The sequence below is a fragment of the Podarcis bocagei genome, assembly GCF_964188305.1.
Source record: "Podarcis bocagei genome assembly, chromosome: 3".
Lineage (NCBI taxonomy): Eukaryota > Metazoa > Chordata > Lepidosauria > Squamata > Lacertidae > Podarcis > Podarcis bocagei.
In genome coordinates, this window is record NC_138127.1 from 91,016,430 (window position 1) to 91,029,731 (window position 13,302).

Here is a 13,302-nt window from a genome sequence, read left to right on the forward strand (position 1 = left end):
GTGCCTCTGAGAGATGTTCAGAAGCCTTTTTAAATAAACCACAGCCTATCATTTCATCCAATCCTGACAAATGGTGGTTGATCTTAACTATTGCTTTAAAAACCCCCAAAACCAAGCTAACTTCAAACTACGAATAGCAAGAAACTATAATTCGTTCCATGCTTTAAGCTGATGCAGGGCGTTGGAGGTCGATTCCAAGTCAGTGTTCTAAGATTAACCACAGTGTAGGGTTTGGATGTAACGCTAAACCGTGGTTAATCAAAAATGGGAATGAAAGCTTCCCTGCCAGCCATGATGAAGGAAGATCAGGGAAAAGTGGGAGCCCAGTGCTGAGTGCGGCTTGTTCTCAACATCTCAAAATCGTGGTTTATCATGATGTTTGAAATGCTACTTCTTCAAATTATTGACGATGTAATTGCTTCTAAATTATTGGGCTATTTCGAAGGGTGAAGACTTCGGTTTTAATATTGTATTGCTAATTCGGTTTCAAAATATTTTTAACAGCATCAATGACAAAAAACGCTTTTTAGATAGGATTAACGTGACAAAGCATACAATTAAATTAATTTGGAATACTACATGGCAATCTGTGAATGCCTTTTACTTGCATTGTATTCTAAGCAATAATAATGCTCCCCCCCCACACTTTTATTTTTTCTTTTGCCAAAGACTGTTATAATATAAATCAAAGACTTGGGCTATTCCAATTTGTCTGGTTTTATTCATAACAAAAGCGAAAGTAATTGAAACTGCTAGTGAAATGTGCAGTAAAGCAAACACACACACACACACACACACACACACACAGACACTCTCTCAAAGAAAGTAGGGCTTTATTTATTGTGGCTTCCCCCAAAGAACAATACAAACCATAGTTTACCCATCACAGGGTGGTAGCTCAGTTGGTGGAGCAGTAGATTCTTAATCTCAGGGTTGCGGGTTCGAGCCCCATGTTGGGAAAAACATTCCTGCATTGCGGGGGCAGGGCGGGGTTGGACTAGATGACTCTTGCAGTGTGAGACTAAATAGGGGAAGGGTTCACAGTTCAGTGTAGAATACATGCTTTTCATCCCAAAAGTCCCAGCTTCAATACCTAGAACCTGCAGCTTAAGGAAAAGGAAAGGAGAAGGAGAAGGCATCAGTTGTTGAGAAAGACTCCTGGCTGAGACACAGGAGTGGTTCTGTCCGTTGGAGTAGAGAACTGTGTGCTGGATGGAAAAATAGCCTGAGCTAGTTGAACTCTCTGTTTCCTAGCTGGTGTTCCACATTGTGAATTGTGTCATGGGTCCCACTTAAAATTGTTAATAATAATAATAATAATAATAATAATAATAATAATAATAATAATATCCCACCCTCCCCAGCCAAGACCAGGCTCAGGGCAGCTGACACCAGGTATAAAAACAATTGACTGAAATACAACTTAAAAACAAGATTAAAATATGACATTAAAACATTAAAAATGCAGCCTCGTTTCAGTAGGAACTCAAATCAAAAACTTTTTTGGGGATGAGAACGTTAAGTCTTCACCAGCGCCAACTATCCAGAGAGCCAGTGTAGGGTAGTGGTTAAGAGCGGTAGATTCGTAATCTGGGGATCCGGGTTCGCGTCTCCGCTCCTCCACATGCAGCTGCTGGGTGACCTTGCGCCAGTCACACTTCTTTGAAGCCTCTCAGCCCCACTCACCTCACAGAGTGTTTGTTGTGGGGGAGGAAGGGAAAGGAGATTGTTAGCCGCTTTGAGACTCCTTAAAGGGAGTGAAAGGCGGGATATCAAATCCAAACTCTTCTTCTTCTTCTTCTGGTCCTATGTGAGCCAGAAAAAAGCCAAGGGAAGTCCCCAAATAGGAGTTCCATTACAGAAAGAGAAAGGAAAAAGGAAAGAGGGGGAGGGGATCAAGTTGATTCCAAGCCAAAGGCCAGGCGGAACAACTCATTCACAAATGTTACCCATATATACTACTGGAGCTGAGAATCCTAAGAACGAAAGCCATACCCAAAAGCAAAGCATTTCTATGCGTACTTGAGACAGCTGGAAAGGTGAGTCGTGTGTGGCCATCCTGACCGAGTTAAAAAAGCAATCCGATGCAGATCCGACGTATCATGTGTACTGGCTCGTAGCAAGTTGAATCATCAACCTGGTAGGCAAATAGGTGTCACTGTGGGCTTTAAAAAAAAACATGTTTCCCTCATTTTCTGTCCATTCTTCTCCAGACGGCTGCCAAGCAGTTGGCAGAGCTGCTCCTGCACTCCCTGAGCGAAGATTGTTACTGGAGCCCCTTATCTGATCCTCTCCCCGAGTTCATGAACAAAGAGGATAATTTGTACATCTGCACTACCCTTCGCCGAAGACTGCAGCTACACACCGGAGATAAGTGCGTATAGAGTTCTTTGGGGCTGTTACATCCAGGGCCAGATAAAATAACATGAAAGGGCAGGCAGTCAAGACACTTAGCAACGGCTGGCTAGTACTGTTCATTTGTATGCTACTTGCAAAACCCTCGCAGTCGTTGGCTGTGTTGGTTGCAATGCCCTGTCGATTTCAGTTCACTTACCGAAGGAGAAAGAAGCCTTCTTCACGCCTGAGTCATGTGATGACAAGAGCTGTGGAACTGGGCCCTTAGCTCCACCCCCAAGTCACATGTGTCCTCCCTCAGCTGTCAGCGGTCCCAACACCATGTCTCTCATAACTTGGGCAGTGGCGAGAGGTGAGAGGGAGTTTCAATACGAACTTCTCTATGAACGGAGACTCCCTGTGCCATTTGGATAACCTTTTGGCCCAGTTTCTGTATTGTTCCAAAAGCCGATACATGCAGGAATACCCTCCCTGCTGCAGACATTATGGTGAACATGTTAATGGCAAAGACAGGAGGAGCAATGGTGGGAATTGGACTCAATGCAAGGCCCCTACAGCCTCCTTCCCCAGACTTACCCACTCCATGGGAGTAACAGGTGAAGTGGGCAAGAATCCCTCACAGATTTCTGATACTCTAGTGTTATTATTAGAGGGACGTGGGTGGCGCTGTGAGTTAAACCACAGAGCCTAGGACTTGCCAATCAGAAGGTCGGCGGTTCGAATCCCCACGACGGGGTGAGCTCCGTTGCTCAGTCCCTGCTTCTGCCAACCTAGCAGTTTGAAAGCCCCCACATTACTCCTGAAGGAATGTAGCCCTTGAGGGAAAACAGGTTGCACCCCCCCCCCCCGTTCTAGGTATATAGTTTCCCCCTACTATGAACAGCACGTATCATGAAATGTGCTGAATATAGTTTGCAGGTAAGCTAGTGAATTGATAACTACTAACAAAAAATATAAGGGACGCGGGTGGCACTGTGGGTTAAACCACAGAGCCTAGGGCTTGCTGATCAGAAGGTCGGCGGTTCGAATCCCCGCGACGGGGTGAGCTCCCGTTGCTCGGTCCCTGCTCCTGCCAACCTAGCAGTTCGAAAGCACGCCAAAGTGCAAGTAGATAAATAGGTACCGCTCCGGTGGGAAGGTAAACGGCGTTTCCGTGTGCTGCTCTGGCTCACCAGAAGTGGCTTAGTCATGCTGGCCACATGACCTGGAAGCTGTACGCCGGCTCCCTCAGCAAATAAAGCGAGATGAGTGCCACAACCCCAGAATTGGCCATGACTGGACCTAATGGTCAGGGGTCCCTTTACCTTTACCTTTACTAGTGTTATTATTATTGTTATTATTGATTGAGTATACTGCCCTATACCTGGAGGTCTCAGGGAGGCTCACTGAAAAGATCACAACATATATAATCAGAATAAAAACAACAGCCCAATAACAGCAACCCCTGAAAAGAGCCACATTTTAAAAGGCCTGGTTAAAAAGGAATGTTTTTGCATGGTGCCTAAAGGTGTATAATGAAGGCGCCAGGCTAACTTCCCTGGGGAGAGCATTTCATAGACGGGGAGCCACTGCAGAGAAGGCCCGTTCTCGTGTTGCCACTCTCTGGACCTCGAGGAGGAGGCACACGAAGAAGGGCCTCAGAAGATTATGTCAGGGTCTGGGCAGGTTCATGTTTAAAGAGTAGTCCTTGAGTTATTGAGGTTCTGGCACCATGAGGGAAGCAGAAGATCAGTTTGGCTAGAGGAGGAAAAAATCTAGTAACAGGAAAGGATATGTGTTAGCTCTCAGGGTCTGAAGTTGGAGGGTTGGGAGATGTGTATTAGGGAACGAAGGTCTTGGAGGAATGGCAAAGAGCTGAGGAGGTTTGTGCTGGATTTCAGATATTAGCTCAAAACTACAGGCAGGTCTTTGGTTGTGGGTCTCTGTGGGCCCCGTACAATCTGTGTTTTATTACCATTTTCTTAATATCCCATCTGTGAAAACTTAACTTGTCATCTGGAGTTGTTGTTTTTTGCCCAGGAGAGAAATTGCTTCATGTGTAGAAGTTGTGTCTAACCAAACAGCTTTGCCTCGCTTGAGTCAGGGCTGAGTTTTCTCTTAGGATACACCCTGCTGCTTTTAGTCATCCTGGCCTGAAGAAGCGGTTATATAACGTATGAATCATGCATGAGACGGTTCAAGTTACTAGTCCTGTGGTGGTGTTAACAAGAGTGTCCCATGAGTGAGCTGCTGGTGTTGCTTATATTAAAACAACAGGTTTGTTTGTCTTTCAGCATCTACAGCCCCCATGACAACGTTGAAGAGGCGCTCCTCCTCCTCCTTATCAGTGAATCTATGGTAAGCCAGATAGGAATACTTATAAAGAAGGGTAATAATGAAAGCATGCAATAATCATTAGGATAATACTTGGTATTTTCAGGATGGCATTTCCAGGTTTCTTTTGCGATCTGCAAACTGGCTTCCTGTTCACAAAATCTTGCCTGTTCAGTGGAGAAGAAAGCAGCAGTTGTCTTTTAATACAGCAGAGAGAGAGAGAGAGCTGCCACTTGTTTTTGTTTTTCGAAGCATCGCTCAATGATGACAGATTAAGCAAACGTTCAGCGAGCAGTCTGAGAAATTTAATAGAAAACTGTGAGTCACCCTTAACGTGGCATAGGAACAATATCATCACCCCCCCTTTCTTTCTTTTGCAAAACAGGCTTAATTTTTATTTAATTAAAAAGAAGTCTTTTCTTCACTGTGTTATATGAACCTTATTTTAAAACCGCCCAGAGTGGACCAGGTGACAAACAACAGATCTTTGGTGCTTTGGTGCTGATGATTTATTGATTTATAGCTTGGGGTGTTTTTTTAACAACAAATACACAAGGTGGCTTACCTAAAACCAATGTAATACAAAATAAGAAGGAAATACAACTTAAAAAACAAGCAGTTTTGAACAGCAGAATACGCAGTAAAATCAAGTAAATCCACAGTGCCCTACAAGGCAAATTTAACAGGATTTTTCACTTAAGGCTGAAGTTTACAACATTTGGGCGAGTAACAGGTGAGGGGCATGATAGCTTATGCACAGTGTGGAGAATTCTAGAACCTGTGGTCATCCCATGAAGAATGTTGAGAGATTCAGAACAGGCAAAATAAAGTACTTCTCCACATAGCGCCTAAGCTGAACTTTGGAATTTGCTTTCACTGAGAGAGAGAGAGAGAGAGAGAGAGAGAGAGAGAGAGAGAGAGAGAGGGAGAGTTTGGATTTGATATCCCGCTTTATCACTACCCGAAGGAGTCTCAAAGTGGCTAACATTCTCCTTTCCCTTCCTTCCCCACAACAAACACTCTGTGAGGTGAGTGGGGCTGAGAGACTTCAGAGAAGTGTGACTAGCCCAAGGTCACCCAGCAGCTGCATGTGGAGGAGCGGAGACGCAAACCTGGTTCACCAGATTACGAGTCTACCGCTGTTTACCACTACACCACACTGGCTCTCAGTGATGCAGCAATGGCCTTAAAAGAGGAGGATGACCAACTTGGATGGCCTTAAAAGAGGAGGATCAGGCTATTAATGGCTACCAGCCACAATGGCTATGTTCTCTTTCCACTATTGGAGGCCGTATGCCTTTGAATACCAGGTGCTGAGACTGTACCTTGTGACAGCGAATTCCATCATTTAAATACGAACTGTGTGAAGAAGTAACAGGTTTGGGCATCTTTAGGTAGGGCTGAGAAAGACCTCTGTCTGGACCACTTCCAGTCCGATGGACCAATGATCTAACACAGTATGAGGCACCTTCCTGTGTTTCTTATGGCTCAGGTGCCAAAATAACCTAACCAGTCTGAGGTGGCATGCATCTTGGGCTGGCCTTCGTGCCTTGGTCCATCCCCTAGAAGCCTATGCGACGTGCAGGAGTTCTGAGACAGCTGCGTAGGGGGTACCTCTGTGGATTTTTGAAAATAGCGTTTGTACCCCACCTTTCCTCTAAGGCAGGGTTTCCCAAAGTTAAGTCTCCAGCTGTTTTTTGGACTACAGGCTCATCATCCCTAGCTAGCAGGACCAGCGGTCAGGGATGATGGGAACTGTAGTCCAAAAACAGCTGGAGGCCCAAGTTTAGGAAACATTAATTATCTGAAGGTAAAAGTTGGAAAGCTGATAGCTAATTATAGGTGTGCCTTGGCCTGGGTTTTTATAAAACATCTGTTTAACAATCCACCAATAATTCATGATGCCTGTTCAGTGTCTATTCCTGAGGAACCCAAGTGCAGGTAGATTAAGAGCTGACCTTAAAACTTTCCTGGGCCTGTTTTAGTCACCCTCCCTCTTCAACAGGATTTCTAGTGCTGCTGAATATAAGCCAGAGCTGTCTCTAAGCTGGGAAAGGAATATTTTTCTGTCAGCATTTTTCTCCCAGAACCCTCATCCCTGAGCATTTTTATTTTGAAATTCTTTCATTTACACAATGAAGATCTGTCCCTCAGTTTTGATGCAGTTCATAAGCCTGTCACCCAAGCCATTGTGGCTGTAATTTGGTTTGGGTTTTTTTAATGGCAAGAGAACGTGTTCCCCTCAGTGTGGCATCTCCCAGTCATGTTGTAGATTAACAAAACACACCACAAGTGGTGCAGAGTAATTTGGCTTGCCTTCTCTCTCTCTCTCTCTCTCTCTGTCTCTCTCTCTCTTTTCCCTCAGCTGAATTGGAAAACAGACTGCCTGTAGCCAAGACTAATAAACAGTGTGCCCAGTGTAGCAGAGTTTGGGAATCATTTATCACCGTCTTATTATTGAGTTAAATGGCCAGATGGGATTTGACCTGGAAAAAAGTCTGAGAAAGAGGGAAGGTGGTGGAAGCAGGACTGCAAAAAAAATTCTGTTGCCTTTTGCTTGAGTAAGAACAGGAAGAAGAGGCTTGCTGGATCAGGCCAAAGGCCATTTAGTGCAGGCGGGAATCTCCACATATGACCCCCAGCAACAGATACCTACTGCCTCCATCAAAAGAAGCAGAACATCACCATCTTGGCTAGCCGCCATTGATAGTTTTATTCTCCCTAAATTTGTCTACTCCTCTTCTAAAGCCATCCAAGATGGTAGCCCTCACTACTTCTTGTAGGAACAAATTCCGTAGTGTGAAGAAGTACTCCCCCCCTAGTGCTATTTTTTTAGAGAAAGAGGTGTTGGAGCTCACCATGAATGCCTCCCTTGTTCTCTTAGAAAGGCAATGGTACCCACCTGAGAGGTGCCAGAATTGAGTTCCAGCAAGTTCTGACTGAAAAAAAGCCTTCCATCTTACCTCATGTCTCCTCTTAACTTTTCTCCAAACTAGGAAGTCCCAAATATTGCAGCATCTCCCCATAGTGGAATTGCTCCACTCCCTTGATTATTTTGGTCACCCCCTTTTGTTGTACCACTTGCAGCCTCGCAATAGCCTTTCAGAGGTGTACACAGTATTCCAAGAGTTTGCACCAGAGATTTGTATAAAGGCATTAGGATATATCGGCAGTTTTATTTTTTATTCCTTTCTTACAGTCCTTAGCATGGAATCCCATCTTAAACAATGCTTCCCACCAGTTTTCGTAGAACAGGTGTTGAGCTAACTGGCCTGTAGCTTCCACACTCCCAATTCTTCTTTGTTTTATTTTGAATTTTTAATGCTCCATTCTCTTTGTTGGCTCTATTGGGTTAGTTGGGTAGAATTCTACAAACTAACAGTGTCTTCCCTTTTTCTGCTGTGGATCATTATGCAGCCAAAACAAGACCGGAATCTGCATGCATCTCAACAAGCTTTGGGAAACTCAAGGGCAAAAGATTCCTGCATTGCAAGGGTTGGGCTAGATCAGGCATAGGCAAACTCGGCCCTCCAGATGTTTTGGGACTACAGCTCCCATCTTCCCTGACCACTGGTCCTGTTAGCTAGGGATGATGGGAGTTGTAGTCCCAAAACATCTGGAGGGCCGAGTTTGCCTATGCCTGGACGCGATGATCGTTGGGGTCCCTTCCAACTCTATAGTTCTATGGTTTGCAGAAGTACAAAAAAATAATAATAATTCAGGTTGAGGGGAGACCCTAAAAGTGTGCATAAATCAGAGACACACCTATGAGGACTGAGCACGCTCAGTGTGCACTGAATGCTGACTGACTTGGTATATGAATAAGTGTTTAAAACTAGGGGTGTGTGTGGAACAGAGTGTTCTGGAAGAGAAGAAAATGGTTGAAACCCTGAACAGGCATAATCCGCCCTGCAAAATTTTGTTGCAAACCCTATTTTCTGGTCTTTGTTTTTTTTAAATAGGAGTAAATGCTATTTTTAAGAAAGTTCAGCTGCAGCTCCGCTCCCTCATTCCACCCAAGGAACTACAACAAATGCTTTTACTTCACTTCTGTAGAACAGGGGAAAGGAGGCTGGTTTTTGTTGGGCAGGGGAGGGAAATGTTGGAGGAGGGAACAACCCCCACCCCATGCCACACACCCCTAGTGCAAACAAGATGTAGGGTGCAGGTTGGTGGCTAGGAAGGGGACAATAAAATAGCCTTAGCCTGCCCTGGTGAGAACACTCTCTTCCAAGAACTTATGTGTTTGGTTATAATTGATAATTTCAGAGCAGAGGGTAATCTCCAGTGAAGCATGTTAACAGCTTCAATATTGTTATTTATTCCAGAGCTGAGTATCAAAGCTCTCTAAAATGAAAGAGGTTTTATACAGAGCCACTCATAATTCTGATGCTATCCCGAGATAACTTAACTCCTGTACGTTTGCTCCCGTTACCTCTCTCATCTGTTCCCCTCCGTTCCACTCACAGCCCGTCTCCTCACAGCTCCAAATGTCATGTTCTCTGCCTGTCACTCTTTCTCACTCCACCCAACATCCCATCCCACTTCCACGCTGTCAATCATCACTTCACTCACTCTTATGTCACAGTGCCCTTTAGTTCTGTGCTCTGAATGAGCTCATTCGGCTTACGTCACCGCCCCCCTCCGTGTGTTGAATCGGACAGCCGAACGCATGGTTAAACTACAGAGTTTGCTGCCAGAGGATGTGGTGACGGTCATAGAATCACAGGATGATCGTAGAATCATATTTTGAAGGTGCTAGAGGGTGCTCGGTGGTCTGCCTTGCTGGCTTCCTTCTTATCCGCCTTGGGGGGCCCGGGAAGGATTTTTCATTTTTGTCTGCCGTTGGTTAGAATTTGCAACTCGGCTCCAAGCTGGAGGCACCATATGGTGATTCTGCCAAGCTACCATCTCTGCATAACGTTTCTGTATGTAGAGCACTCACATAATTGCTTTGAAAGGTCACCCTGTGAGTATGGAATATAATTTTGGAAGCAGTCCAGTGACGTATTCCTGAAATATATGCATATTTGTGTTTTTTCTAAATGGGTTCTCCTGTGAGCGTCCCTGCATGCAGCTCAGACTGTGTGTTCATCTAGCCTAGCATTGTGTCTTCTAATGGGCAGCTGCTCTCCAGTGTCCTAGAGACACAAGTCTCCCCACCAGTGATCCTTTTTTAGCTGGAGATGTCAGGGGCTGAACGGGGGACTTTCTGCATCTAAGGCATGTGCCCTTGCCTCTGAGCTACATGGTCACCACGCTCACAGAGGGTTCTGCTTGTGGATTTGTGACAGGCATCTGGTTGGCGCCATTGTAAGAACAGGAGGCTGGACTATATAGGTCATCAGCCTGATCTCCCAGGGTCTTCTTATGTTCTTGTAAGCACCAGAAAAGGAATCTCAAAGAGTCCTGGGTACAAAGTTTAAGAATTGGCAAATTCATATGTCACTCTAGTGATATGTGACCTTATAGGTAAGGTGTTACTATGAAGTTTCGCTAAATAAATAAGTTTCGGACAACTCCAACCATGAGGAAAACCTCACAGTTGTACAATATAGTTGCACAACGTAGTTGTAGCGCTCAGCTACATTAGTCAAAATGCAGTGATTTGAATGTGTTATAAACATGCAACACCGGATAACGTCAGAGAGCACAAAACCTTTCTACAGCATTTTTACATAGGGTTGTGTGTTTTTTAAAGTATTGTTATAATGATTTAATTTCTGGCTTATTTATAGTGTTTTTCCCCCTGTATGTAGATCCAGCCACTCTCCAACCTTCTTAAGTGATTATGGTCAAAAGAAGAAACACTATTTGTGCAAGTGATACTTAAATTGTATTTTTATGTTGTGAGAGATCTAGGGATGAAGGGCAGTATACAAATTTAATTTAATATAATAATAATAATAATAATAATAATAATAATAATAATAATAATAATAATAATAATAATAGGCCATGGCCCTTCTGCATTTGGTGTATGGCACCATTGCCTGTGCTTGGATCAAATAGAAAGCACTTCCTTTTTATTGCAGCGCTAACAGGCGATATTTGTAGTTACATGTATTCCTGTCCCCGTTTTTTGTAAGCCCAAAGCTTGCGGTAATGTACTAGTTCGGGTGAGTATTCTATCTGTGCTAAGGCATCACTTTAAAATTCCTAGTTTGGCCCACTGACAAATGCCCGAAATAGCTGACTCTGATGCGAAGTTGATTACTGGCTTTCAGAATATGTGGGGGCTTGTTCGGCGCAGCTATTTTTCACAACTAAATGCGGCTGCAGAGCTACTGATGCAGAAACTTTTTAATAGCGTGGTATGCAATGTGTGGAAAGGTTTAATTGACAGCAAGGTTGATTATGCACATCCTTCCACAAACCTCTGCCTTTCCCCAGTGCTGTTTTTAAATCTTCCTTTTCAAAGAACGCCCCGTGACAAAGTGCCGTTGATTATGGCCCGCAGAAGATCAAACCCCCAGGAAAAAAAGCTTTCCTTCATTCAATAGATTTTACTTTCCTCTTGTATTAGGGCATAAAGAATAGCCACACCTCTGGGAACAGTTGAGGAGTGAGCGTATGAATTGGCTCTGAATCCATTTCCTGCTCATCTCTCTCTGCTCAGAGTGAATTGACAAGTTCAAATGACTTTTTTTTGGGGGGGGGGACATGCCCACCCACCAGTGATAGAGCATCTATTTTACATGCCCCTGGGTTCAGTCCTTTGCATCTCTAGGTGCGGTAAGACCGAGAGAAACTCCTCTCTGAAACTCTGGCAAACTGCTGCCAATCAGGATAGTTAATGGATCGGAAATCTGATTTTTGTTTGACTCAACCTCCCATGGTTCCTGGCCGTTGCCCATGCTGGCTGGGACTGATGGGAGTTATAGTCCAGCAGCCTTTGGAGGGACACAGTTTCTCCATCTCTAGACAAAGCTGAGTAGGAATGAAACAGCTTCGTTTGTCCTCCACCGCTAACTGCAAGTGCAGGGATTTTACATAATAATAATAATAATAATAATAATAATAATAATAATAATAATAATAATAATAATAATAAATTTTTATTTATACCCCGCCCTTCCCGGTTCAAAAACCAGGCTCAGGGCGGCTAACAACAAATTTAAAACACTTCATTGTAAAATTGCATAAAATACAGTATAAAAACATGAATAACAATAAAATTCAAAGTTCAGAAATCAATTTGGGGGAACTCCATCCAATAAGCATTAGATAGTCACCAGGACTAGCTGGCTGAATTAGTCCTTGGGCCAGCAAGGAGGCCAGGGGAGAATTAGCTGTGGGGTCTCAGAGCGGGTAATCTTCATAAAAGGGGAGAAGGAGGGAAGAGAAGGGAAGGGAAATAAAAGATCGGGCTGAATTCACATTAAAGGCCAGGCGGAATAGCTCTGTCTTACAGGCCCGACAGAAGGAGGTTAAATCCTGAAGGGCCGTAGTCTCATGGGACAGAGCATTCCACCAGGTCGGAGCCATCACTGAAAAAGCCCTGGCCCTGGTGGAAGATAGTCTGACTTCCTTAGGGCCTGGGACCTCTAAACTATGGTTATTCATGGACCATTAACTGAACCCATTTCTCAGTGTGCCCTTAGTTCATGCTGCTGTAATTTCATAGAATTGTTGAATTGGAAGGGACCCCGAGGGTCATCTAGTCCAACCCCCTGCAGTGCAGGGATCTCAACTAAAATATCCACGACAGATGGCCACCCAACCTCTGCTTAAAAACTTCTAAGGAAGGAGAGTCCACCACCTCCCGAGGGAGACCATTCCACTGTGGAACAGCTCTTACTGCCAGAAAGTTCTTCCTGATGTTTCGTCGGAATCTCCTTTCTTGTAACTTGAAGCCATTGGTTTGGGTCCTACCCTCCAGAGCAGGAGAAAACAAGCTTGATCCATCTTCCATGTGACACAGCCCTTCAGATATTTGAAGATGGCTATCATATCTCCTCTCAGTCTCCTGTTTTACAGGCTAAACATACCCAGCTCCATCAACCGTTCTTCATAAGGCTTTCAAATGTTTGCCTTGGGACATTGTAAGGAAAGAGTGGCAGAGAGGGAGTGCAATTCATGCTTCTGTTTCCACTGCTTCTGAGACTTTTGCAAAATAACAGGAGATGTGGGTCTGAGGTCCAATGTGGTATTGTGAGTAGGATCTTGGACTGGGGAGACCTGGGTTAGAATCCTCCCACAGTGGCCTTGGGCCTGCCATCCTCTCCCTTTCTCTCTCTAATCTATCTCATAGGGTGGTTGTGAGGATTACATGGGGAAACTATGTACTGTACCTTGAGCTCCTTGGAATAATAATAATAATAATAATAATAATAATAATAATAATAATAACAATAATATATTATTTATATCAATGTAGTCATGCTGGCCACATGACCCGGAAGCTGTACGCTGGCTCCCTTGGCCAATAAAGCGAGATGAGCGTCGCAGCCCCAGAGTCGGTCACGACTGGACCTAATGGTCAGGGGTCCCTTTACCTTTACCTTTATTTGTTGCACTTCTGTTCATCAAGCTCCCTGGCCAGGACTTCCTCATGTGGCTCTACAGTCCCAAGCGATGTTCTCCCTGCTCATGCCTTAGATTGCTTTACAAAGGGGAACAAACAAATACATG

The 13,302-nt window shown here is 44.3% G+C and overlaps 1 protein-coding gene across 2 annotated transcripts in view; it reads left to right on the top strand.

Moving 5' to 3' along the window:
• The window catches only part of TTC7A (tetratricopeptide repeat domain 7A), a 192,311-nt gene that overhangs the window by 31,357 nt on the left and 147,652 nt on the right, over positions 1 to 13,302 (top strand). For both annotated transcript variants that reach the window (XM_081188507.1, XM_081188508.1), the window contains exons 7-8: positions 2,214 to 2,374; positions 4,629 to 4,692. In XM_081188507.1, coding sequence (XP_081044633.1) covers positions 2,214 to 2,374; positions 4,629 to 4,692 — 225 coding nt within the window. The remainder of the gene's footprint in view (positions 1 to 2,213; positions 2,375 to 4,628; positions 4,693 to 13,302) is intronic.